At 50.1% G+C, this 24582-nt stretch overlaps 1 protein-coding gene across 7 annotated transcripts in view; it reads left to right on the top strand.

The window, feature by feature from the left end:
- Positions 1–24582, top strand: part of KCNQ2 (potassium voltage-gated channel subfamily Q member 2) — a 68058-nt gene that overhangs the window by 1233 nt on the left and 42243 nt on the right. For all 7 annotated transcript variants that reach the window (XM_075517009.1, XM_075517008.1, XM_075517010.1 and 4 more), the window contains exon 2: positions 23630–23720. In XM_075517009.1, the coding sequence (XP_075373124.1) occupies positions 23630–23720 (91 nt within the window). The remainder of the gene's footprint in view (positions 1–23629; positions 23721–24582) is intronic.

The following is a 24582-nucleotide window of genomic DNA, read 5'->3' as shown; positions in this document are numbered from 1 at the left end:
GAGCAGATGACTTCCCGTTGTTTAGAGGATTGCAAAGGGAGGGTCAAGATAAATCGCTGTGTTACTGCAACTCCCTTCCCTCTGGGACTTTCCACAGTCCCACCAGGCTCTTCTGCAGGCCTGGGCTCAGGCTTGGGTGCTCATTCCCTTGGTGCCGATGGTTTTTTTTATTTGTTTGTGTGTTTTTCATCATGGTTAGGGCCTCTGTCAGCCCCGGCAAGAGGATTTTTTTGGCCTTTTTTGGTTGTTTTTTTTTTTTTTTTTTTTTCCCCATCCTTTTGCTGTTACGCTATTCTCAGAGAAGGTGTTGGGATATGCTTTCTGGTCCTCAGCCATTTTGTACATTGAGGCCTTCCAGGGAAGTGTTGGTGAGTCCAGTCGGAGAGTCGGTGAAATGCTGGCAGGGTGGAAGGGGGAGCTTTGCCGTGCGCTGCGGCGAGTTGGGGTCCTTGCGGGGAGCTCTTTTCCCTAGGGAGATGGGAGAGGAGAAGAGGGAGCATCTGTGGAGCTCAGTTGCAGCTACGATGGGGAGTGTGATGTCCAGCGCTGGGAGTCTTGAGCATCCTCCGTGCTCAGGGCCATCCTCTGGAGTTATAGATGGTTTGTGTCACAAAATCCTCCAGAATCGTGTGGAGGGGCCGAGCGTTCACATTGTGAGCCGAGTGCTTGCCTGCGTGCATGCCGAGGATGGGGGGGATGTTGTGTCCAACATGCACTGTATGCTATTAAATACAGGTGAGACCCCAGCTTGGGGACATTGGGGTGACAACGAGAGAGGTGGAAGGGTCTGAAAGCCAAATGGTAAGTGGCAAGGGTAGCCCTGACTGTGAGGGCTTTATAAGCATCGTTGGCTTAAGGCAGCTGCTCTGTCTTAACTTCTGACCCGTTTGGCTCTCTGCAGTGGCATTTGCTTGGGCAGCCAGTAATCCTCACGGGGCAGGAGCGGGGGCATCCCAAACCGATCTCCTGCCAGGGCTCGCTTTCCCGTGAACGCCCTGTCCCCGGTGTCAGGCTGGGGTGCCCCTTGGCTCTCGTGTAGCCGCCTCTCCCCCCAGCCCAAGCAGCTGCCTTTCTCCCGGGCTCGTGACTCCACTTGTACCTGCCGTGACGCCACGTGGAGCTGTGCCCTCCGGTTGGAAACCGCTGGCCTGGGATGTGCTGGGAGCTGGGCAGCCTCCCTGGCTCACCTTGGGGCAGATGCCCGAGCAGCTGGGAGATGTAACCGCTGCAAAACCATCCTCTGACCCCCGCTCACGCACCCGTCGGGAAATGGAGGCTGAATTCAGGGCTGAGGTGGTAATTGCACCAATGTCTGCGAAGCATCAGTGATATAATTAATTTTTCACAGTGTATCGGGAAGTTATATGGACTCCAGGCTTCTGAACTATACGTATGATAGGTTTAGCCTCGGCAGTCTGCCAATATATTATTTAAAGAGCTGAAGGATATGGTAAACATCATACAAAGTCACTGGGATAAGCCCATGCACCAGTTATCGCCCTTTGCTGCCCAGGTCAGCCTGGTATGGCCCGTGCCAGATCTGTACGTGTTTGAATGGGGCAGGGAGAGGGTTTTCTGGGTTTCTGTACCTAGAAGTCTGTAATCCAGACAGACAGCACAGATAAAAAGCTTAGTTGCTGCTTATTCAAAGATATGGGAGGATGAAGGGACTGGCTCAAGGTCATAAAGTTTGTATGGGAGAGCTGGAGCCCCTCCCGCTGTCCCGATAGCCGGTGCAGTGCCCTACCCATGCTATTGGGGTCCTAATATCTCCTCCTGCCCAAACCCCCATTTTCTGCCAAAGCCTTGAGCACAAAAGCATCTTTAGCCTTCATACCGCGGGAGTGGGAGTCCTGAGGAGCCTGTGGATGGGGGAGCCCTGGCCTGCTGCTGTCTCGGGCTGTGCGCTGCTCAGCCCCTCCACCACTGACCCCATCTGCCAGCACCCCTATTTCTCTGCTCCTGCTACTCACAGGGACTGTCTTGCATGAAGATTTAGGAACTATTTCCAGCGTGAGTGAGTTTCTGACCCTGCAAGGTTGGATTTTAGCTTGTAGAGATGCTTATAGACCCCACTGCATTTCTAGGTGTGGAGCTGCTCCGGGGCTGTTGTGCTGCTCAGGCAGCCTCCCTGCACCCAAATGCCCAGACACAAACTGTAGATACTCTTCCAGCATGGACATGTTTTAATAAATGAGACGTGCCTCTGATAAATGCCTATCTGCAGAGGCCCGTCTCCCAGGCTGGTATTGCACTGGGCAATTGATGCACTGCCTTGAGATGTCTGTGCAAGTTGCATTTATTTCCAATTCTGCATCCTAGATCCAATCCATCTGATTTCTTTCCCCACCTCTTCTTCCTGCCATCACTCGTTGCCCTGTGCACCATTTCATGCATAAGAAACCGGGGAAATTCAGAGCAGCTCCCACCCCCCAGCCCCAAACTCATTAACGTGGTCTCATCTCAGATGTTGCCTCTGTAAAAGCACTATTACCTCTGAGCAAAAGCACTATTTTATATTTCTGTGTTGTGATTCATTTTTGCACTTAATAGCTCTTCCTACACTGACACAACTGGGTGACCTGCTCGTGGTAGCTGTGTGTTTATACAGATTATATATAATATATATATTTTGCACAGCCCCATGGACAGCTGAGCCTGATGGGTCCCATTTTTGAGCGTGGCTGGAGGTGGACTCTGGTTCCCGGAGCTCTAAGCCTCCCTATCTCTCATATTCTCCCAGTATTTCTCTCAGCATCTTTCTTTTCTATTCCCCCCCCCCTTTTTTTTTTTTGACAGAGCCTTAGCAATGCAGCATGTGGCCTCATTCTGTTCAAGGTTGAGCAGAAACTTGAAAAGTTGAGCCTGTGCCTAAATAGCAGGCCAGGCTTTTTGCGTGATGCAGCAGCACTTAGATCTCGAGGTAGTTCTCTGCACAGGGAGGCATTTTGCTTCCAAAATGCTTCCATTTTAATTCTTTCAATAACTTAAACATTTTGTGTTCTTCTGGTCCTTTTACCTTGGTTGTTGTAACCCGTCCTGGGCTCAGTGGTGCTGAGTTTGAAGGGCTGCGATACTTGAAAGTGGTTTTTGTCCCTACCTGCCATCTTATTTCAGGAGGGATCGCTGGGTTGTGTGCCAGCCTGAGCAAGGTCCTTGCACTGGGCCCCCCCGTAGCCTGATACCTCTGGAGACGCATTTGCTGATCCTCTGGGTGAGCTGCTCGTGTTTGGTCCCTGAGCTGAAGAGGGGGAGCCTGGATTTGGGGCAGCAGCAAGAGAGCAGCCTGTATTCAGACACTTTTAAAGCTATGTGCCCAGGGCCAACGTCATTCTTGCGTTTCCTACTTCGAATTTACAACCTTAATGCGTCTTTTTAACTGCGTTAAAAATAGTTTGGATGCATTTTTTTATCCGCGTACTGTGCACCATACATTCAGTTAATTAAGCAAGTGCACAGACTTAAATTATAATGAGGAAGAACATTTCCTCTCTGTCTAATTCCATTAAAATTTCCTTGTGCCATCCCCATCCAGTTTGTTCTTCCGTTTTAACCCAGCCAGAAGCCACCTCTCTCTCCAGAAAGTCATCTCCTCTCTGCACTGCCCACATCCTGGCATGGCCACGGCTGGCGCGATGGGAGGATGGAGACTTGATGCCGTTACTCCCCTGAAGGTCCAGGGTTTCTCAGTGCAGAGGTGGCCTCTTCTGTGACTCCTTCCAATCCTCAGGGACTGACGAAAACATGGTTATTTCATATAGATCCATTCCCAGGTAATCTTTTGCATCAGACTGAATGACGCTGGGAACCCCCAGCCATTTTTCTGCTGCCTGGGTTGGGTTTTTAGGCAGCTCTTGTGTTTTCTTTTGTTTTCCACTTACATTTTTTTATACTCGTTTTATAGCATTTACTAATTAGGGGTAAATTTAGTTTGACAGTCTCATCTATCCATCCCCAAGCACTGAGGGGTGGTGGTTCATGGCAAGCCCTCACCCACGGTCAGGGATATTGCCGGCAGGTACGATGCCACCAAACTCAGCCCATCCACCAGTGACACGCAGGGAACTCCTGGGTTCTCCTCCCCGTTGCCTAGTGCGTATGTGGGATGAAGGGGCCAATACAGATCTCCGGTAAGTGCCGAGTTTAATGGAGCTGCTGGGCTTTGACCTCCGGCGGCGATGCCCTCAGCCGCGCGGTTGCGCCTGTCCTGGGGACCGGGGGGACCTCCACGGCGCGCTGCCTCACGAGCTCCTCTCCAGCTGCTTAGTCAGAGCTTGGTGGGAGCAACCTGATTTCAGTTGCTTTAATGTGTCACGTTCCAGTCGTCACATTCGCCCCACACTGACATTAAGGAAATGAAAAACAAGCCGATCCTCCGGCTGACCTCCTTTTTGCCCTGCAACGCGCTTTAACCAGATGAGTCTTCCTATGGCTCAATTTATTGTAACAGGGAATAACCCAAAAAACAAGCCCCAAATCCTATACTAAAGGGAAGATGGGCATTGCTTAAAGAGATACAGTTAGCAAAAATCAGATTTCTTGATTTTTTTTTTAATTTTTTTTTGCATTGCAGCAGAGGGAGGGGACGTTAGCAGGGTGAGACACTGTGCGATTCGTTTGGCGGGGCAGGGTGAGCAGGGCAGAGGGTTTGCTTGTCAGTTAGGTATCAGTGGGGCTTACCAGGATAAAAAGGACATAAGTTTGGTATTTGACTTCTGGGATTTAAGCAGCAAACACTTAGCCCTGCATAATCCCTTTTAAGGTAGCCCAAACGCTTAGCTGGTTTCTTAGTCAGTTCTTGAGGGACAGATTCCTCTTTAAATTGTGGTGGCAGGGAGATGTGCCAGTCCCTTTTTCTGCTATGTAATCTCCTGTGGAGAAGATACAGGAGAGCTGAGAAAGATGGAGAGTGGTTCCTACAAAGGATTACGCTTTGTCTATGGTGTGCTTCTCAGGCAAACATGAGCCTGTCCCTGTTGGTGTGATGTCCCCAGTTGCCAATGCATCAGCGAGGAGGTCTTCAGCACCGAGATACACGTTGCTGCAGAATAACGCAATGACTTTTAGCCCCTGACGGTCAAAAAGGAACCACATTGCAAAACCAGATTATTGTGGAGGTCTAAACTGAGTTTCGTGAACGTATTTAGATGGGAGCTGTGTTGCAAGGTGATTTGACTAGTGAGCATAGACAGCAAAACCAGGTGGTGCAGAAGGACACTGGGCGCAGTAGTTTGGCTGGTGCAGCTGAGTCCTTCACCACCAGACGTCTAAATGGCTCCTAATCGGATTGCAAGCCAAAACCACTCGGGCTACTCTGACGCTCACCTATGACAAAAGATGGCCCCACCAGGACTGCAGGGGTAGGTATTTAAATATGGTCCCTTGGTGGATGTACCCATCCACCCAGACTGAAAGAAAAAATGCCATTTTTCCTCCAGTAAGAACAAGTTGTGTGAAACTTGATCTTACTTGATCAGCTCACCGAAGCTGCGGGTGACCTCAGCTCCCCACGCGGTTCTCCTGGCCTTATCCTGCATAACCTGTGAATGCGGTCTCCTATGACACTTACATTGAAGGTGTTTTTGGGGGGGTCATGTGCATTTACTCTGAAGCACTGAATTAATTACATATGGTGGTGTTTGATAGGAGGTTCTCTCACACAAGTCACTGGCTGGGAAAGGTGAGAGCTGCTTTATTACAGCCTTGGGGCTTCTTGACTGTCTAACTGCCAATAAATGAGGCAAACTGGAGCGTTCCTCCAGATCTCTCTGATCTGTCTTCAATATCACTCCAGCCTCTTAACATGCTTTTTAGATGTGTGGAAAGCTTTGGTGTCAGTAAGCATCCATCCGGTGACTTTTTTTTTTTTGAGTGGATTGGATGTCAAAGGGCAGCCTTTTCCAAGGCGTGGGGAGCATAAGACCTGCGAGATCTTCTCACCTCTCACTCCTGCTGCTGTAGGGAGGTGATTTAAAGCTACATCAGGGTCACTGGGACGGCTGGGTGCAGCAGCAGCCTCGGCTTTGCAAGCCCTGCGACTGAACGGTCACTTGATTTGTTTCAGGACGTACAATGTCCAGACATTGCAGATGGGGTGGGCTTTCAGCTTGAATTTGGTGGTGCTCAGATACCTGCTGGGTTCCTCGCAGAAATCCCGTAGGACCCTCAGTGCAGATCGTAGGTGGGCAGGTCTGCCTTCTGGAGATGCCCATTTCTCTCTGTTGATGACAGAGGGAGCCTAAGTTCCCTTGGGTACCTTAGTTGAAAACTGGGTGGGATTAGTCCAGACAACGAGGAGAGAAGACAGAGCCTGGCACAAGTTGCAAACTGAGAACCGGAGTGAGTTGAGGCATCTCCCACCTCCTGCCACAGCCTGTAGGAACCGTGCCATCCCTGGAAGTATTTAAAAGACGTTTGGATGAGGTGCTTAGGGACATGGTGTAGTGGTGGTCTTGGTAGGGTTAGGTTTATGGTTGGACTCGATGATCTTAAAGGTCTTTTCCAACCTATACGATTCTGTGATTCTGTTGTTCAGAGCCAGAACTACCCTGTGGACATCCTGCCAGGTAAAGTCAAGATGAGAGATGGGTCTGATCCACACTGAAATGGGATGACCAGGATCTGAGATCCTCATTTACCCAGCCATGTCTGAGAAACAGTTTTGAGAAAGGAACCTTTATAGCAAACCCTGATCAACTTGTGGACCTGCAACCCAAGAGCCAGGGGAAATCAGAAGATAATCAAGCCTTATTAATACTGATTATAGTTCTTAAGCAGCTACAGTTGTGTTTAGGCTTTTGGAGGAGAGTGCCCAGTGGTCAGTATTCATTCAGAGATCCTCCTTTTTTAATGCCTCTCCCGGGAGGGTGGGACAGGGCAAAGAAACATGAGGATAGGCAAGGTCAGAGCGAACGACTGCCCCTGCTTGGGTTAGGAGGCAACTGCTCTCCATCTGAGGATCCCAGCAGTCCATCGTGGCTGGTACTTGGTCTCTTCAGGACAAGATTGAAACAGGCAGAGATTTTGCCTTCTGGAGGGTCTTTCCCAGGGGTTCACAAATGTCTCATTTGTAAACAAACTCCAATCTGCCTGGAAGTCCTGCTTTCTTGTTTAGAGCTCTGCCATCCTGTGGAGGTGACGGTGTCGAAGCAGAATACGGCTGGGACGATAGCTGAGCTGCTGTCGCACGCTGCAATGGGTGAGCGCAGCAGGGCAGGCAATCCTAATGCAGCTTCCACAGATGCGCTGTCACTCTCTATAAAGTTATTATGATGCCCAAGGAAAAAAAAAAAACAAAACAACTAGCAGAAATCCTGACTCAAAGGTGACTCACATACACCTCTTCTCCGTCTCTTGAGTGAATGCAGGAGCTTGTGTCTGGCTACCTGCTGTGTGTGTTTGTTGCAACTTTGGTTTGGTATGGTTGGAAGAACTAATATGCGGTGCAAAAGAAAAAGAAAAACTTCAGTCAAATAGTAGTTAAAATGAATACCAAGGGGAAAACAATACTCTTAATATTACAGCAGTGTGCAAGCACCCCTAATGGAAATGTAAGTCTACAAGCTTCTGTTCTGTACATTGAGCCAAAAAGAGCCAATCCCTGCTGTAAGGACTTATGGTATTGAACAGACAAGACAGATGAAAGACAAAGTAGTTGTTGGGGGACTGCTGGTAAGTGTTATCTTTGCTCCACTCTTCTTTTTAATAGTATTTGCCCAGCTTTTTATTTGCTTTTGAATTGGTGGGTTGGTTTCTATTCATGCTCCGTGGGTTTGCAAAAGAAAGTGGGGTTGGCTTTGGCTAGAGCAGATGAGCCAGCCTGTTTTAGCGGTAAATCTCGTAGTCTGAGGACCTCAGCAGGGTTAACTTTGGGCTGGGAGGATGAAGGCACATCTTCCCTGGGGCATGGATCACCCGTACTGGGGCAGTTTGCTGTGATCTTGCTGTTCATTACAAATGCAGCGCGGAGAGGGCTGTGAATTGGGCTTATCGGCTTTCTCGCTGTTTGAGTGTTATATGTGGCAGCGAAATGACAGCCCTGGGAGACTTTTTCTCCTGCATGTTTATGGGCTTTCGCACAACTCGGAGTCTCAAAGTGGCCATTAATTGAGTTTATGCTTGCTCAGATGTTCGTTACCTGATCTGAAGAACGTAATAAGGGATGTAAGAGCACTCCATCTTTCACTCAAGAGGAGAGCAAAGGAGTTAAATATAAATATCTGTATATTGTAGCTGGACAAACAGGGAGTGAGGCCGTGTTGCCTCCTGCCACTTCAAGCCATATGGTGGTTAAGCCCGAATGCTTCCAGGAGGGGCAGTGAAAAACAAAACCTCTCTCCTATAACAAGGACTATTCGCTGCTCTTGAAGCAGGTAGGCTGCACGAAGGGCTCAGGCTGGTGTGGCCATTGGTTCAGTGTTGGACATTGGTTTAATCCTGTGGTTATTCCTCCTTTCTCTTCCTATGTGTCTGGCAAGGCTGGAAATGCCATGTCTTGTCCAGTTAACCTCTCGCTGGGCCTTCCTCCAAGTTTCCTGGGGTTTATTAGCGATGATTCGTGCTTTAAGGACTAGTGAGATTCCTGAGTCATCTCCTTAGGCAGGGAGCTATTTATTTCAGTGTGTGTGTTACAATCCCTGGGAGTGGGTGTCTCTCTTCCGCTTTTGGATCCTGCCCTGACTCTATATAAAGACTCTAGGCTTGAATGAGCAGCAAAACCAACCCTCAAACTGGCTCCATCGTTTGGAAGCTTCGTGCTGCTGATCCCATCTCTCATGGCTGAAGGAGCATGGCTGTTTGGAGCATGGGTAGGAGTTTGCATGGGACGTTTGTCCATCTTGGGGTTGCATAGCTGCTAGGACAGCTTGTCGGGACGCAGCGTACTGTGTGTCCATGTCCAGGAGCAAGTCGTGCTCTACAGTGGCTCGTGACCAAGGGGGAAGCGTGATTTGTACTTCCTTTTCTCCCCTGGGGTTGATTTGCTGATGCTGTTGGGTTTTCGGTCAGTGGGATTTTTCTTATTTAGGAGAGACGAGTATTTCTGAGTGGTTGTAATTCTCCGTTGGTATCAGAGTAGGGACTGGAGGTGCGATGGGCAAATGCAGACAGGCTCCTCTGAGACATTGCCAGTGCAGGAGCTGCCAGGGTTGGAGGAATTTCACTGTGTCATTTCTCCTGGGATGGCCCTTTTCAGACACATCCCGTGCTTGCTTGGCCGCCTCGCAGAAAGCTGCCGTGCTGCGTATGAGTTTGGGGGTGCAAGGAGAGCCCCTCACGTAACAGCTCTCTGGGGAGCTGCAAAGAAGCCAGCGTGCTAATGGCAATGTTCATCCAAAAGCTGACTTCACACCCAATTAAGCATCACCCCGAGCCAGAGGGACAAGTCCTCATGTCATTATGTCTTGAAATAAATTGCTGGCACTTCGAGGGCTCTGTCTCCATAGCCTGAGGGACCGATGCATTTAATTCGTATCAGCAATAAAGAGACTTTGTTAGTGACCTCGTGGTTTGGTCCTTGTGGCTACTGGATGCGCATCACTGTGGTTATCTTTTTCTTAGTTATGGCTATTCCTGTAAGGAAAGAAAAAGACCTAGAGAAAAGGAGAATTTCCTGAGCTCTTTGTCTGTAATTTGTCAGGCATGACGTGCAGTCACGGAATTTTGCACTAAATTTTTCTTTTCCATATTTTTCCCTTTAACATCTAGATGTTTTTAATGATATTCTTGTTTAGCAGCTTCTCTCTTACCGTACCGGCTAATGAGGGGTAGGAAGAATTTCTGCATTGACCTTTTGTTGCTGATGATGTTTTTCTTTTCCGCAACAGAAATCAGATATAATTTGAAACCTTCTCTGAGCTGCCCCTCCAGGCCCTGAGCCTGCACCCCCCCCATGCATGTCTGTGGGTGGTGGGAGCATCTTGAGTCGTGCTCAATGGCACAGAGCGAGCTGCTGAGGCTTAGTCTGTGAATCAGTAGATTTCACATCTGAGCCCGGGATAAATAACACGATGTAGGTCTGAACTTGGTTTTAAGTTGGCAATGGATTAACCTGTCTTAGTATGGGGGGAATGATTTGTAGTATATGGAAAGGTAATGAAAGTACCTGAATAAGAGAAGTGAATGGGACTCTAAAGATGTCTCTGTCCCACTGTTTCTACCAGGAGATGGGGATGTAGACATCTACAAGTAGGTGAGACATATCCCAACCTCAGGTCTCCACCCTGTGCTTTGGAATAGCCAAATCTGGGAGACCTGCTAGTGGACAGGGCTTGACGTTGCCTGGGCTTGACCCATCCATATGCAAGAACCTGGGCACCTGGGGAGCACCTCCATCGAATTTGCCATTTTTGCCGCCCTTCTTTGCAAACGCTCTGCAGAGCAAATAAACCTGCCGTGGGCGTGCTGTTGGTGTAGAGCACCTGGCCAAGCCCCAGCTCCCTGCAGAGAAATGGGCTGAACCTCCCAAGCAAGTTCCAGTCCTACCTAGCCTTGCCCTTTCGGCCCTTCGCCCATGGGAGCAGATGGCTATTAAAACCCCAGAGAAATTCATTAAGCTAATGGATTGCCAGCCCCCATCTGTGGCCAGGGAGGCCAGTCTACCCTGCAGCCGCATCCCCGTGGGATGCGAGTCAGGAAGAGCGGCCGGAGCCAAGCCCGACCCTGCGACGGTATTCCCTGCCGGCTGCAGTGGGCCGGTGGGATGTGCACTCCATGGGTGAAACACAGGGGCTGGTAGAACAGCCCAGGGAGGTAACACAGACCTAATGGGGTGGCTGACTTATTTTTCATTTGCTAAAAGCTCAGCAGAAATTAAATGAAGATTAATTAAACCTTCCCCCCCCCCCCCCCCCCCCCCTTCTCTCCTGCTTCCTCCTGCTCTTTGCTGTTTCTAGGGAAGACTGAAAAAATGTGCTAGAGAGGAAGCTAAACTCTGAGCATCCTTTCATGAATGCAGAATATGGCCCCCATGGGACTGCAGGGAAAGGCCCTGTAATTACGGGGAACGTCCTGTGAGGCTGGGTTACACAACCAGGATGGAGAGCTGCTCCTGCTTCGGTTTAGCAGCAGGCTGATGATGCTGTAACTCAAAATACTACCTGGCTATTATCCATTCATTGCTTTTTATCACTGTTGGTGTCCTCAACGCACAGCACAGACCACTCGCGAGGCTCCGAGCCAAGAAGGAGGTAGGAAGAAGCGCACAGGATCATAAAAGGGCCATTTGATATTTACAGTGCCTGGTGACATAATTCCCAGACAGCCTGAGCATATCTCGGAGCCGGCTGACGAGTCGCCGGGGAGATCTTGCTACAATGCCACCAAGTGAAGGTGACTCCTTCCCAGCTCTGGCAGGAGCAGGATGCCCTGATGGAGAAGTCGTGCTGCGGCGTCTGCTCGTGGGCTCTGCGCCGGCTGCTGCCACGTGGGTTAAGAGCCAAGTTAGTGGCTGGGAAAGGGATTTAGGACCGTAGCAAGTGCCTTGAAATGTCATATAGGGCAGGACTAACACCTCGGCTGCGGTGCTGGGCGTGCCCCGGTGTCATGTGCTGGAGGACGTTGCTCTTGTGTGCTCCTGGGTGGCTTTGTGCTGTCACTTAAGATGCTGTTGTTGGCTCTGGTCCATGCGAGCCTTGGTTACTGGTGTGCTTTGCAGTGTTTTTGTGCCAGGCTTTATTCTACCCTAGAAGGATTTATTGGTTGCTGAGGGCCATGGGCACGTCTTGAGCTATGCGTGGGCTTAACTTCAGCTGTGCCCCTGTGTGCTGGAGGGAATCGTTACCCCTGTTTTCCAGTTTGGGAGCTGAGGTATGGAGGAGTTCAGTGACACAGGATGCCTGCGGCTTAATCCGGCATCCCTGCTCCCCGTGCTGTAACCCTAGCCTCTCCCTCCTCCAGCAGTAATAACCATTTCCCATACGGACGAGGAGACTTCAGCATGTATACTTGTCCCGTCAGGCCTTCCCAGGCTTTGAATTATTAAATATTGTCTCTGATCTCCATTATAAGGGTTGTTAGAGCACAGCTACTTATCAGAATAGAAAAAATACTCCGTTTCCGTACTTTAACAGTTGGCTTCATCTGCTTGTGGGATTTACAATAAATGAGAAGAGTTAAAAACCAAAAAGGCAAAAAATCGTGAGAGGCTGAGGTTGGAAGCAAACACAGAGAAATAACATCTTTGCAAGAGGATGTCCAGTTTTCTGTCCCAGTACCCACGTGGTCACTGGTCTGTATCTCCTGTCTAGAACAAAATCACATGCAAATTCATTAGCATTAATAGGCTGGAGAGTGTTTGCTGCCGTGACTCCCACGACGCTGGATTACAGATTGCGATCCGGGGGTGCCCCTGCCCACACCCCCATCGCCCTCTCCTCCATCGGCTGGCAGAGACCCCAGCAAAGCGACCTGGCCGTATTTCTGAGCAATGGCTGTACGTTCAGCTTAGAGGGAGCAGCGATAAGGTGCAGATGCGGAGAAGGAGACCTAGGGCCAGCTGCAGGTTCCAGCCAGCTGCTGAGCTCGGTGATGGGTTTATCGTTATTTCTGAGAGCCTGAAGCCCTGGCTGCAGGTTGCTGTGATTTCCAAGGTCAGATTTTTGCTCGCGGCTTGTAAGAAATCGGATGGTACCTGCTGCTTTGCAAAAGGCTGGATTTGAGCAGCGGTAACTCAGGCCGTGGTCCTGCTGTTGGTTATTTTCTTGCTCTAGAAGTGTCTTGCCCCACAGCTGGGCACATCTGTGCCCAGCCGGGTGCTGCCTGTACCATGCACCTGCAGCATCCCTGAGCAGAGCTGCTTGATGTGACCCAAGCAGATGATCCCCTGTTTTTCCCAGGGAATAAACCATGGAAACTGGCTTGAGAGAGAGCTGGGAATGGGAAGCAGGGTCACGGTGCTGTCAGGCTGGGTCTGATTTCCTCTGGACACCGTGCGAGAGGCACCGTCCCCTTCTTGCGCTCTTGAGAAGCTGCTCAGCTCTCCCAGGGAGCAGCCAGGCAGCGGTACGGCACGATGCCGTGGGACTGGGGGAGCTGCCGGGGGGCTTGGATCGTGCCTGAGAAAAGGGGGTTAAAAGCAGGTTTTTGCAAGCCTTTGCCTGCCATTTTAAACGGGAAGGATGTTTCCCTGGCAACGAGATGGATGCTTCCCAGCAGAGCATATGGCTTCCATCGACTTTGATTTACCGGCGTGTTGAAATGGCAGCTAGATAATCTCTTTTCAGCTTTAATGTGTCCATGCCCTGTGTCCCTGTTACTTGTGAGCCTTAAAAGACTGTGAGTCCGGCCCCTACGGTGCTGGCCTTGCTCCCAGCCCGTCCCAGGGCTGGAGCTGACAGGGTCCCGTGTCAGGGCTGGGTCTGGGGACCTTCGCAAAGAGGGACCCACACCGGGGACTTGAGCGTCGCCTGGAGCAAGGAGCTGCAGGGTGGGCAGGAAAACCTTCCCTGCCTCTGCTGCCTTTCACCAGCCAAACAGCTCCTCCTCCTCGAAGAATATAATCCGCAGCCCCCTCTTCCTATTCTCCTCCCTGCTTTAAATCATTTTTAGATGTTTTCCACCTTTCACCACACAATCATCTGCCTCCTGCAGCTTGCTATTTATTGTTGTGTTTACTGGCATGGGGAAATAAGGAGAGGGAACAAAACTGTCATTTGCTGGGCAGGGGAACTTGGGGGAGCTGGTTTCTGCGAGCTCGTGGCTCTCCCAGGCTCACTGGTGTGTGCTGGCCCCCCTGGGCTCACATGGGGTCCTCCTCTGAGGGGCAAACCCAGGGTACCCTCACCCTCATTGCTGCCCATCACCGGCGCTCTGTTCTTTGGCAAATTTGATGAAAATTGGCCAACAGCCCAAATATGAGATGGGGACAGCAAGGCAGCGCGGTCGCATGAGCCTCGTTGCCTGAGGAACCAGGATAGCCGGAGAGGTTCGTTCACGCACCCGAGTGGTGCTGGGGCTGGTGCCCGGCTGGTTTGTAGCCGCGAGCGGCAGCGAGGGCCAGGCACAGAGCTTGGGAACCGGCTGCGTGGGGTGGCCTTAAATGAGATTAAATGTGGGGCTGGCCCCCGAATGGCTGCACTGCAGGGACTGGGGGGACATGCAGCATTCCTCCCCTCTTCCACTGATGGAGGTTTTTGGGGAGTTAGGAGGCAATGCCTCCTTCTTTGCAAGCATCCAGGTAAGCCAAAAAGCCCTGGTCTGCACACGCTGCCTCTCACCCCTCAGCCCTGATTGCAACAAGCCCCCCAAAGCTGCCCAGCCCGAAAGGCTTTAAAAAGGAGGCTCCCTTGTGACGGAGGTTGCCTTTATTTCTTCAGGCAGGACCACGACTTTCCCCTCCTCTCTGGGGTGTTGGGCTCTCCGGGCAGCCTCTCCCCCTGCAAAGGGCTCTGGATGATGGGGGGCTGCCCCCTGCTCCCCCCAGCACTCGGGGCTGAGCCGTGCTCGCCCGCTCTCCCATCCAGCCCTGGCCATGCGCTTGTTCTGTTCGAGTTATGCCGGAGAAGAAGCAAGAGATAATAGACGTGATAAGTCGCCTGTTGATGCTGGGGATTAATTTATCAGGTGCAAGGAGAGGCTGTGCCCTGGCAGAGCTGGGGCTGCCTGTGCAGGTCAGGCTGCCCCGCTGCCGTCGGGGCCGGTGTCACGAGCTGGCTGTTCTCTGCCATGAGCAAAGGAGACGCCGACATGGGTGGCGGCAGGAGGATCTCCCCATTGCTCCTGGGGAGCAGCGTGGTCGGGGCAAATCTGGCTACAGCTCAGGGAAACTTTACTGCTGTAGAGGGGAGATTGATGGAAGAAGACTTTGAAGAGTTGCACCTCCCGGCAGACCCAAAATAGTTATATTAGTGGCGAAGTTAAATGGAGCTTGACTGGCAGCTGTTGTGATGCTCTCCCCTCCCTGCGGCACAACTGGCTGTTTCAGCGATTTTTTAGGGCTAAAGAGCGCTGTCTTTTGAAGCCCGTGCTCTCTGGAGATCTGGGTTTGTTTTGCATCCCTTCACCCTGAGCAGCTCCTCCAGGCCTGCCTGTCCGCACGGCCAAGGCACCGTTCCCAGCAGAACCATTCCCATCCCAACAGGAGCAGCTTCACGGACATGGAAAGCACCAGGGCCGTATTCTGCCACCTGTGCCGTGGAGGAGCACGCCGTCCCGCTGATGTGGGGAAGGGATGCAGAGCTCCAAAACCGGCCACTGGCCTTTTCCTTCTTGTTGTTGGACCTAATCCTGTGTTTTTCTGCGTGCCAAACTCGGGTGTCTCTTGGGCATCGCAGGGTTCGGACCTGGCTGAGCCGGGCCATCTCTCGTGGCAATGCAGCCCCCTTGGCTTTCGGGGGGTTATTCCTGATTTGTACTGGTGTGACTGGGGGAGAGCTGCAGAGAGGGAGCGTGGTCCTGCTGATTGTAGCACTCCTGTTATTCCTCTGGGTATATATTTTTACCGAGCTTGGGGGTCATCATCTTCTGCGGACTAGAATCAAAAGGCTGTGAACCAGCTCTCCTGCTTCTTGGCTCTGAGCTCCTTCCTAGTCACTAGCTGGGACAAGAGAAGTAAAATTAAACAGATGGCAAAATTACTAACTCGAAGACATATTATACAGGCAGTTTGCAAATACTTTTTTTTTTTTTCCCCCTAAGACTCAGTTAATTAAACAAACTGATGAGCGAATGAAATCAGCAGTGCTTTGGTAATGCTTGCATTTTACGCTTTGGCGTTATCCGTTAGCCTCTGGCTCCGAGAAGCCACATTCTTGTCTTCTCATCATCGAGGCATGAAGCTGAGGATGGACCCAAAATCTCAGCCGTCCTTCTTTGCTGTTAGCTGGGAGGGAGCCCGAGAACACAGCTCTGGGGCTCCTGCCTTTACAGAAGCATAAACCATGGGCTGAGGCATGGGGAAAGTGAGATTTTTTTAAAGTCAACATAAGGATTTTGAGCCATTTAGTTGCCTGCCGTGGGTCTGAGACGGTTCACGTGGCTGCTGGGAGCTGCCCAGCCTCTGTGCTGGCAGCTCCCTGCGGATGCTCTCCGCGAGGATGCTCGTTTTTGAGGTGCTGTAATTCTTGGTGCTATAAAACTGGCGCAAAGTCAGAGACGGGGAAGCGAAGCTCAAGGAGCTCAGCAAGACAGAGCTTGTCCTTCGCGGGCAGGAAACCTCGGGCTCCAGCTGAATCGCTGATTCTGGGACAGACCTTTGAAAAACCAGCTACTATTCCTGTCTGCAGTGGGAACCAGCCCTGCACATTTTGAGACAATCTTCCTATCTGCAATTAGACCAGAGCCTATTTTTGTATATCCCATTCCCTCGAGGAATGTTTAGATGAGATGCAGCATTACATTTTACAGGGACATCTTGCTTTTAACCCAGTTTTAGAGCTCAGTTAAGTCAGGTCAAGTGACTTGCCCAGGTCAGTCAAAGAAGCCTGACCTCTGCAAGAGGACTTTTTTATTCCTGCGTGCTCCAACCCTGCAGCATAGCCCTTGGCTTCTTAAATTCATTTCCTTTCTTTTTTTTCTTGAGGTGTTGCAGAAAAGCAGGGCTTTCCCCTTAAGAGACAGAAATAATTTGATCTTCATATACAGATAAAGGTTAGATTAGGAAGGTTTGTATTCCTGTAATCATGAATAATGATTTCTCAGAGGCAGGGAGGAAGCAGAGGCTCTTTTGGGGGAATACCCTGTGGGATGAAACAGAGGCAGCGCTCAGATTTCAATCTGAATAATATGGGTATTGCATGAGACAGCAACTTTCCCTCACGTTAAAATCAATGAACGTGCTCTGAGTAAATGCCTCTGCAGACGTTTTAAGAATTACTTAAATGTCCAATATTTTATACCCTTAATTTACCTCCCAATGCACCATAATTGCACCGTGGTCTTTTGGATTCTTTCCTGTGAACCGTTTCTGCAGCTGCATGAATATATTTCTCCCCACCACGTTTTTAAAAGGAAACCTCAGCCCAGCAGCGCTGAATCGCAGCAGAGACAGACTCTTCTGGCAGGTGCATGGGCTTGATTAATACTTTGGGTTTTCCTCCAGACATCTGGCTCCTCTGAGGCTGCGTGCGCAGGGCGAGGAGAATACGCAGACAAGCATTTCCCAGTGATTCATGTGAGACGAGGACAAAGAGGAACGTTTGAGCTAGAACTTTGCATGCGGTGATTATTATTAATAAGGCTTTTACTCTGAGTTGAGTGAGTTAAATGGTTAGAGCCAGTCTGTAAAACAAACAACCGATTCCTTAAATTTAACCCCTTTTCCTGCTGTAAGTGTTCAGATCTTGATCTCCACTCCCCATCATTTCCAGACGGCTTTTGTTCTTTGAGGCTTCAGTCCAGGAAGGCTCTTAAGCTTGTAAGTGTGGAGATACATAATCCTTTGCTGGACTAGGGACAAGATATGTCATGCAAACCCCAGTTCTACTCAAATTCCTGCAGTTCATGGGTTCGGGTCAGGACTCTGGCTCGGGGCGGATGATGCGGTTTCTGCTCCCTGACTCCATTATGAGCAAGAGGGAAAGGCTGGAGGAGCTCTTGGAGTGGGAAGTGATTTCAAAAGAGGTGGATGTTGAAGGAGAAAATATGTGTGAACCCAGATCCTGCCCTTTTTCTAACTGAGAAATGTGCTGCCTAAATAGAGGGAGGAAGGCAGAGGAAGGAATGTTTGTGACTTGTGCCCATACAGTAAAGCTATGGACACCTATTCCTTTGTCCTTAGCTTGCTGTGATGGATTTGTGAATGCTCCTTATCTGCCCATAAAGTGGGAAACAACCTTCCCCAAAAACCTGATGTGAAGGAAGTCTCATCCCCCCTGTGCTTCCCTGGGATGTACATGTGCAGGCGTCTTTCAATAGCTGCACGGGGAGCCGAAGCACAGAAGCGGGGCACGGTGCTCAGCCAGCAGTGCTCCTGCTCCCGGCCACCTCTCCGGGGAAGACCCCAGAAAACCTGATCTGCTGGAAAACCACCTCCCGTTTTTGCCACGTTGCTGTCACACGGCGGGGAGAGCAGGTTTGCTGCGTCCGTGCAGGGGCCGGGGGACACGTCCCGGGGGCTTGCAGGTGGTGGTGGTGCAATAGTGCTGATGGGGAAAATAAACCCTCTCATTTTCCTTCCCATCCCCGTGCCACCGCTGTAACGTGGTTTGGGATCTCTAAGACCTGCTTCTCTGCAGCCTGATTAATTCCCTGTATTATTACCCGCCTCTTGGAGCGACGTTTAATGCAGCCTTGCTGTCCACATGGCAACATCCTCCGGGACACTGCTTTGGTCCTCTGGAGATGCTCCGTTGCACATTTCACACCACCGTCCTTAGTACGCTTTATGGCTTTGCACAAACAGGGTGCTGCTTATCAGGGCTGTTCAGCCGTCATCTCGGTGCACCGAGAAGGCACAGGAGCTATTAACATTGTCCCAGAGAGGCCTTCGCTAAAGATTTATTAAAAAGTTTATAAACCATGAGAATCCCTGCCTTGGAGCCAGCGTGTTGCCCATAAACAATGTTTTCTACCTGCATGGGTGCCCGGGGAGCCTCCAGGCTCCTCCAAGGAGCAAGATCTGGCCTGGGCTCGGGTGAGAGGACCAGGGCTGGGCATGGCCGAACCCGCGGGCAATGAGACACCAGCAGGAGCTATTTCTGGAAAGGAGAGCATTTATTAAGGCACAGGACCGAAAGGCAGGACTCCCTGCTTCTATTTTCAGCTCTGCTAGTGACAGAAGTCGCCTTGGGAGATGATTTTGGCTGAGACTGAGGGATGTGGAAACTCAGCGTGAGGCATTTAGGCTCATGTTTTTAGCCTTGTAAATGAAGAGCTGGTGGCAAATCACAGCAGGATTGCTTACATGAATAAAGATGATGGATGCTCCTGGCTAAGGGTAGGTGCAATACGGCAGCATCTTTACCCCCGGAAAAGTCATGGCATTATCAGAGTTTTGCTTCTGATTCACTGGAGATTTAAATTGAGCTGTAAATAGTCCCATTCTGATTATGAGGCTCTCTGAGTGTTAAAAGGCATTTGACAATCTCTGTTTCTCTTCGGCATGGATGTTCTTTCACCTTGGTTTATTGTCGTTGCGTTTTCGTGGCCTTTGATTTACACTGGAGTTTTAGATACTTGAAAGCCAGCGTTTTACAGAGACCACAGCAAATGGATTGCTGGGATTACAGATGGATTGCCCATGAGCATTTTGGTTTTATTTTAGCACAATTATCAACGCCTTGTTTACATCCCCAAAGTAATTATTAAATGTTTTAAATGTTTTAAGTTGTTTTCCATTGTGCAGCTCTTAAACGCCTGCAGTAAAATATTCCTTCCTTTCCGGCTTTGCTCTTTCTAATTAGACAAATCGTTAATTCCCTTTCCCAATTCCAGGGAAAGCTGGTGAAGTGTGTAACAAGCCCAGTGGCTTGTTACAAGCTTGTGCCACCTCCTTGTATCATATCCAGCTCCATTGCATCCAGGAATCCAGCTGCTAATTATTGGTGCCCCATCAGAGGAAGCCCGGTGTTTTTGCATGTCAGCGAATGTTATTTGAATACAAGTATTTCAGGAAGAAATTTAAAGGTCTTTTTAAATTCTTATGTAAATGGGTGTGTAGATTCCTTTTGGAAGGCAAATGAGATGATTAACCTGAAAAGCTTTATGATGATTCTGTCATGTGCTTTTACTGAGAAAAAAAGAAAAGGACAATCTTTCCTGTTTCAAGTCATTTTAAGTATTTTTTTTTTCAAGGGGGAGTTCAATCATTTCTTTTTCCATTGCTAACGTGAAGCACGGTGGATATGAAATCTGGATATGCAGATTTTGTGCTGGGATTTATAAATTGTAATAAGAAGCTTGCATGGGTGTTTTAAGTCATCGTAACCTTTGGATGTAAAGCCAGACTTTGGAGGAGTTTGGATTTATTAGTATTAGCAGCAGTCAGATTTGCACAGCTGAGTCTTGGCTGAGCTTAAAGGTCTAAGCAACAGGCGTGGGGGATCCCAGAGCAGCAGAAGGTGCTGGGTGTCCATAGGAATGGGTGGTGGGTGAGAAGATGCCGTGACATGAGATGTCCTTCTCCAGTGGCTCCAGGAGGCTGGAGCTTCCTCCGTGCCATCGCTCTACGGAGGAGACAGTGGTCCAAAACCACACGCTGCTCTTTGCATCCCGGGTTTGGGAGAGGCTGGTGCCGGCTCCAGCCGTGCATCGTGTAGGACCCAGCTTCTGTCTGCCCAGGAGGAGGATATTGTCTTCTCCAAAGCTCTAAGCAGAATTGGCATCTTTAATGTAAAAATCATTAGACAGGACATAATTATCATTCCTTATTGCACATTAACATTACCCAGAGTCAGGCTGCAGACGTAATTTGCTTTGATTAGATATGTAGCTTTAAAAATTAGATTCATCCCAACCTCTACACTATTTATTGGTCTGTTTCCCTTTCCCTAGCTATCCATTATCATCTGGAACCCTTTCCTGCACTGTCTGGATAGATTAAGTGAAATTAAAGCGGAGTCAGCCTTCCGGTTCCCCGCTGCCCTCCCTCCGTGGGAGCTCGGAGGACACACACCATCTCCGGTGTGGACGTACCTCTCAGCTTTCTTCTTCCACCCCCCTATCCATAGGGGATCTGCAGCTCCTTCAAAGCCTCCCAGGAGCCATACAGACCCCAACCCCCTGAATTCAGTTTCCTCGCAGAAAGGTTTCATTCTCTTAGTCTCCTTTTACAGCCTCCCAGAGGTTTGTGGACCACAGGGTCAAGCAGAGCAGCTGTGCATCACCGTGGAGCTATTTTGGGATGCTTGTGCAGCTCCCCCTGTGATGAGCCAGTGCCTGCATTCCTTGCTGACGGGACTGTTCCTTACCCGGTGGCTGAATGTCCCCATTGGGACGGAGACAGGGGGAGATTTTGGTCCACGTGGGATTTGGCCATGGAGCTCTCATGCTTCGTTGAAGAAGCTGGCTCCTTCCCCGTTGCCTCCCATGCTCGGCAGCGCTGTAATTAATGCTGGCCCTGCAAGCGTGATCTGCATCAGGTCTCCCTGGCAATGAGAGCCCTGGGGAGCGCAGAGCCGAAATTACAGCAGCACCATTCCCCTCCACCATCTCCCCTCATCACCCCAGGGAGATGAGGGGAAGGGAGAGGCTGGGGACGAGCCCGCAGCGATGTGCTGGGGAAGGGAAGAAGCAGCACCCAGATGTCCCACTGCCCCAGCAGCACCCAGAGCTGCCCCGTCTCTACCCGCATGACCGCTGCTTGCACAATCCACCCCTGCGATTTGAAGTGATAAAGTGATTTCTTTTCCTTTCTTTTTTCTGCCCCATCACTATATGTCTAGTGACCAATTTAACATACAAGAATCCTCTTTCTTGTGGCGTTTGTCCCTGCCAGGACTCATCGTTTGAGCGTGGCTTCATTCTGGATCCATCTGAACTGGTCGCCTTCCCCAGTACGCTATGCAAGGCGGCGTTGATATCGACACTTTGCTTTCAGCACCTCTCCAGACATTTTATTGTGATGCTTGCTCATAAAAATACAACCCCCGTTCTATTTCAATCAGAAAACATGGGATTTTCTTTTTCCCCTGCTCCTTTTCCATGATCTTTTTTTATTTTCCTTCCTCTCTTTCATCTTTCATCGGTTATTCATTTGTTTCTCGCTCCAACATAGGAGTTTGCAGCAGAGTCTGGGCCACGCCAGGAGCGGGGTTGCCTGGCCCCGTTGCAGCGGTGCGGGGCTCTGCTTCCCCTGCCGCGGTGCGGGCAGCAGCAGGGTCCCCTCTCCAGCTCCCAGGGCCTGGCCCAGGCGACTCGGAGGGATGGGTGGGAGTCCATTTGGCTGCAGGGCAGGTTGTGGTTGGCTTGTTTATAGCAAGGGTTTTAAAAGACCAGCTTGGGGAGGAAAAAATTTTAAAAGTGAGACCCAGAGAAGACATTAAGGGACATCATAAGTGGGACTGCAAGGGATGTTTTCTTACTCTTTTGAGGTTGTTTCAAGTCTCCAGGTACCAGACCTGATGCGAGAAGAGGAAATTTGCAATGAGAAATCAGGCAATTGTCCTTATCTGGTCTGCGCTGAATTCATCTTGTTGCTGACAAAGCTCAGCCTTCGCTGAGATGACTCTAAAGGTCCCTTACCTCCAACAGGCAGGGACGTTTCAGCCTGTGGTTCAAATAAATACTGCAAACCCCCCTATTTTTACTTGTTACTGTGACATTAATGGTCATTGCAAAGCCACAAGCACGACCCAGTGGTGTGAAACTCCTTTTCTTTATACAACGAAAAGGAACAGCACCCACCAGCTGAACCGTACCTTATAAATATTCAATATGCAGTTTGTAGGAATGTGAGACAAAGCCAGACAGCTGAATTATTTAATGCTTTTAAAGAATGCAGCTTTTAGTTTCTCCCTGCGCTGGCCTAGTTTATTGTATCAGTAAATCGATCTTTAGTAAATTAATTTCCCTCCTTTTGTTTGAGCAAGCAGTGGGCATCGCGGGCTGGTGGAAACCTTCTCCGTCCGTGAGCGGATGCCAGGACACCTCTGTAGCTGCGGACTCGGGCATCGAGTGTCAGAAGGGAGTCGAGCTCCTGTCATTCGTTTCGTGCCTTTTGATTTGCATTAGTGCATCCGGCATTCACGACAAGCACAGAGCGGGCAGTTTTGATGGGGACAGCCTGCGAATGCCAGGGTGGTGTGGCACTTCTGAGGCTGCTTTTGGGACAGCCCATAGAAGTAGACGTCAAGGAGACTTGGATGGGTACTGTAAGGGGGTTTTGAGAATGCCCTGTCGTTTTTGTGGCAAATAAAAGAGGCTGAGCGAGCTGATATCAGAGCTGGGTCCCCCAAGCTCCCGGCAGGATGGGGCTCCTTTGTGTCCTTGGGGGGCTGGGACAGAGAGGCCAGCCCAGCTCCCTCCCCGATGGCAGGGTGTCTCTGGCTTCATCCTAAGGTACCAACAGCACCAAGATCACATCCCTTGGACTGGATCAAACCCCTGCCGTGTCCCGTGTCTGGCCACAGAAGAGCATCCACCTCCTGGTGATGCTACAGCAAATCTGGGAAGCTGCCAGCCTTTGCAGGCAGTAAAGGGTTAATTGGGAGTACCTGCCTAAAAAAGGAACATTAAATCCACCCCAAATGTCCTACCCTGGCAAGGCTGGGAAATGCAGTCCCACTCCTGTGTAATGCGATTTTGTGGATGAAAATGCATAAGCAGAGCATCGGTGGAGTTTGCTCTGGGTTTGCGTTCGGGCCGCGCTCCTGCTCGTTAGCCAGTCTGGTAACCCGTTATCACGTTAATACGTGAGCGTTTCCCTGCTTGTTTGCATGCTTGTTGAAAGCATGTTGCAGTAAGAGCTGACGGTTCCTTGGGGAAATAATGTCAGGGGTTATCGAAGCCCCTGGGAGGGGAACTGGCTTGGCACTGGCCAAACTGGGAACAATCCAGTGGGTCCTTCCGCGCACAACCTTTCAGTTACTAAAATCGGGGGATTTACTTTCTCTTTTTACACGGTGTTGTAGCAGTGGCACAGTAAATATGTCCCAAAATGCTCTCTGGACTAGTTTGAGCAAATGTGAAAAACTGCTGCTCTGAAGACTGACGTTCCCTCTCTCTCTGTTTTATTTTTTATTTTTGTGTTATATAGTTTTCTACTAGTTTTCTCCTGCCTGGTGCTGTCTGTCTTTTCGACCATTGATGAGTACCAGAACAGCTCAGAAGGGGCCCTTTACATCCTGGTAAGTTGGGGGGTTGCAAATGAAGCCATCAAGTGAGGCATTAAAACAAAGTCAAAAACGTAATAAAAACCTGAGGTTGGGAGTGTTTAACTGGGGCAAGAATTTAAACTGGTCCTTGTGAGAAGACGACCACTGGGACGTGCAGGTAAGAAATGGGGAAAATGTAAAAAAGGAGAAATCTGTATCAAGAATACTCTGAACACAATATTTTTAAGGATCCTTTAAAAACCTTCTTCCTGAACTTTTCTTTTTTCTGCATTTATCTCCAATTTCAAAACACGGTAGCAAGACTGATCCCAACTGAAAAGCAGTTTGATGCCCGACAGCTCCCAGTATTTAAAGCTGCAGATGCGCTGCGTAGGGAGCAGCCCGCGTAGCTGCCTTCTCTCCTACGCTATAACATCCCTGCAACTATTTGATCCGACACCAAGCTGCAGACTTTTGTTCCTTAAATAGCCTGGCATCCCTCGCGCTGACAACGTGGCCTGTGCCATCAAGAGCCAGCAGAGATCCTGCATGCACCGCCACGTCGCGGGGCTGCCGGATTCACGCGTCTCCTTTCCTTTTGTCTTTCTTCCTCTTCCCCAGTCCCTGCCCTACATCGACATCAAACGGCACTGCAGACTAATTAGGGCTTCGTCAGGTTTGACACGTGAGAAAGCTGAGGCAAGCGCCGCTGGTAAAGAAATCAGAGGGAAGGGAGCGTGCGCAGGGTATTGGGGTGGCGATGGAAAGAGCTGCGATGCACGTCATCGGCGTGCTCGCTTGGCATCAGGGGATAGAGGATCCCCGCCACCCCTGAACTGCATCGCCCAGCACCCAGTGACAACCCAGTCCAGTTTTCTAGGGAAAAAGCTCAAAT

Source organism: Mycteria americana, chromosome 14 (genome assembly GCF_035582795.1).
Source record: "Mycteria americana isolate JAX WOST 10 ecotype Jacksonville Zoo and Gardens chromosome 14, USCA_MyAme_1.0, whole genome shotgun sequence".
Lineage (NCBI taxonomy): Eukaryota > Metazoa > Chordata > Aves > Ciconiiformes > Ciconiidae > Mycteria > Mycteria americana.
This window is presented reverse-complemented; position numbering and strand designations above follow the sequence as displayed.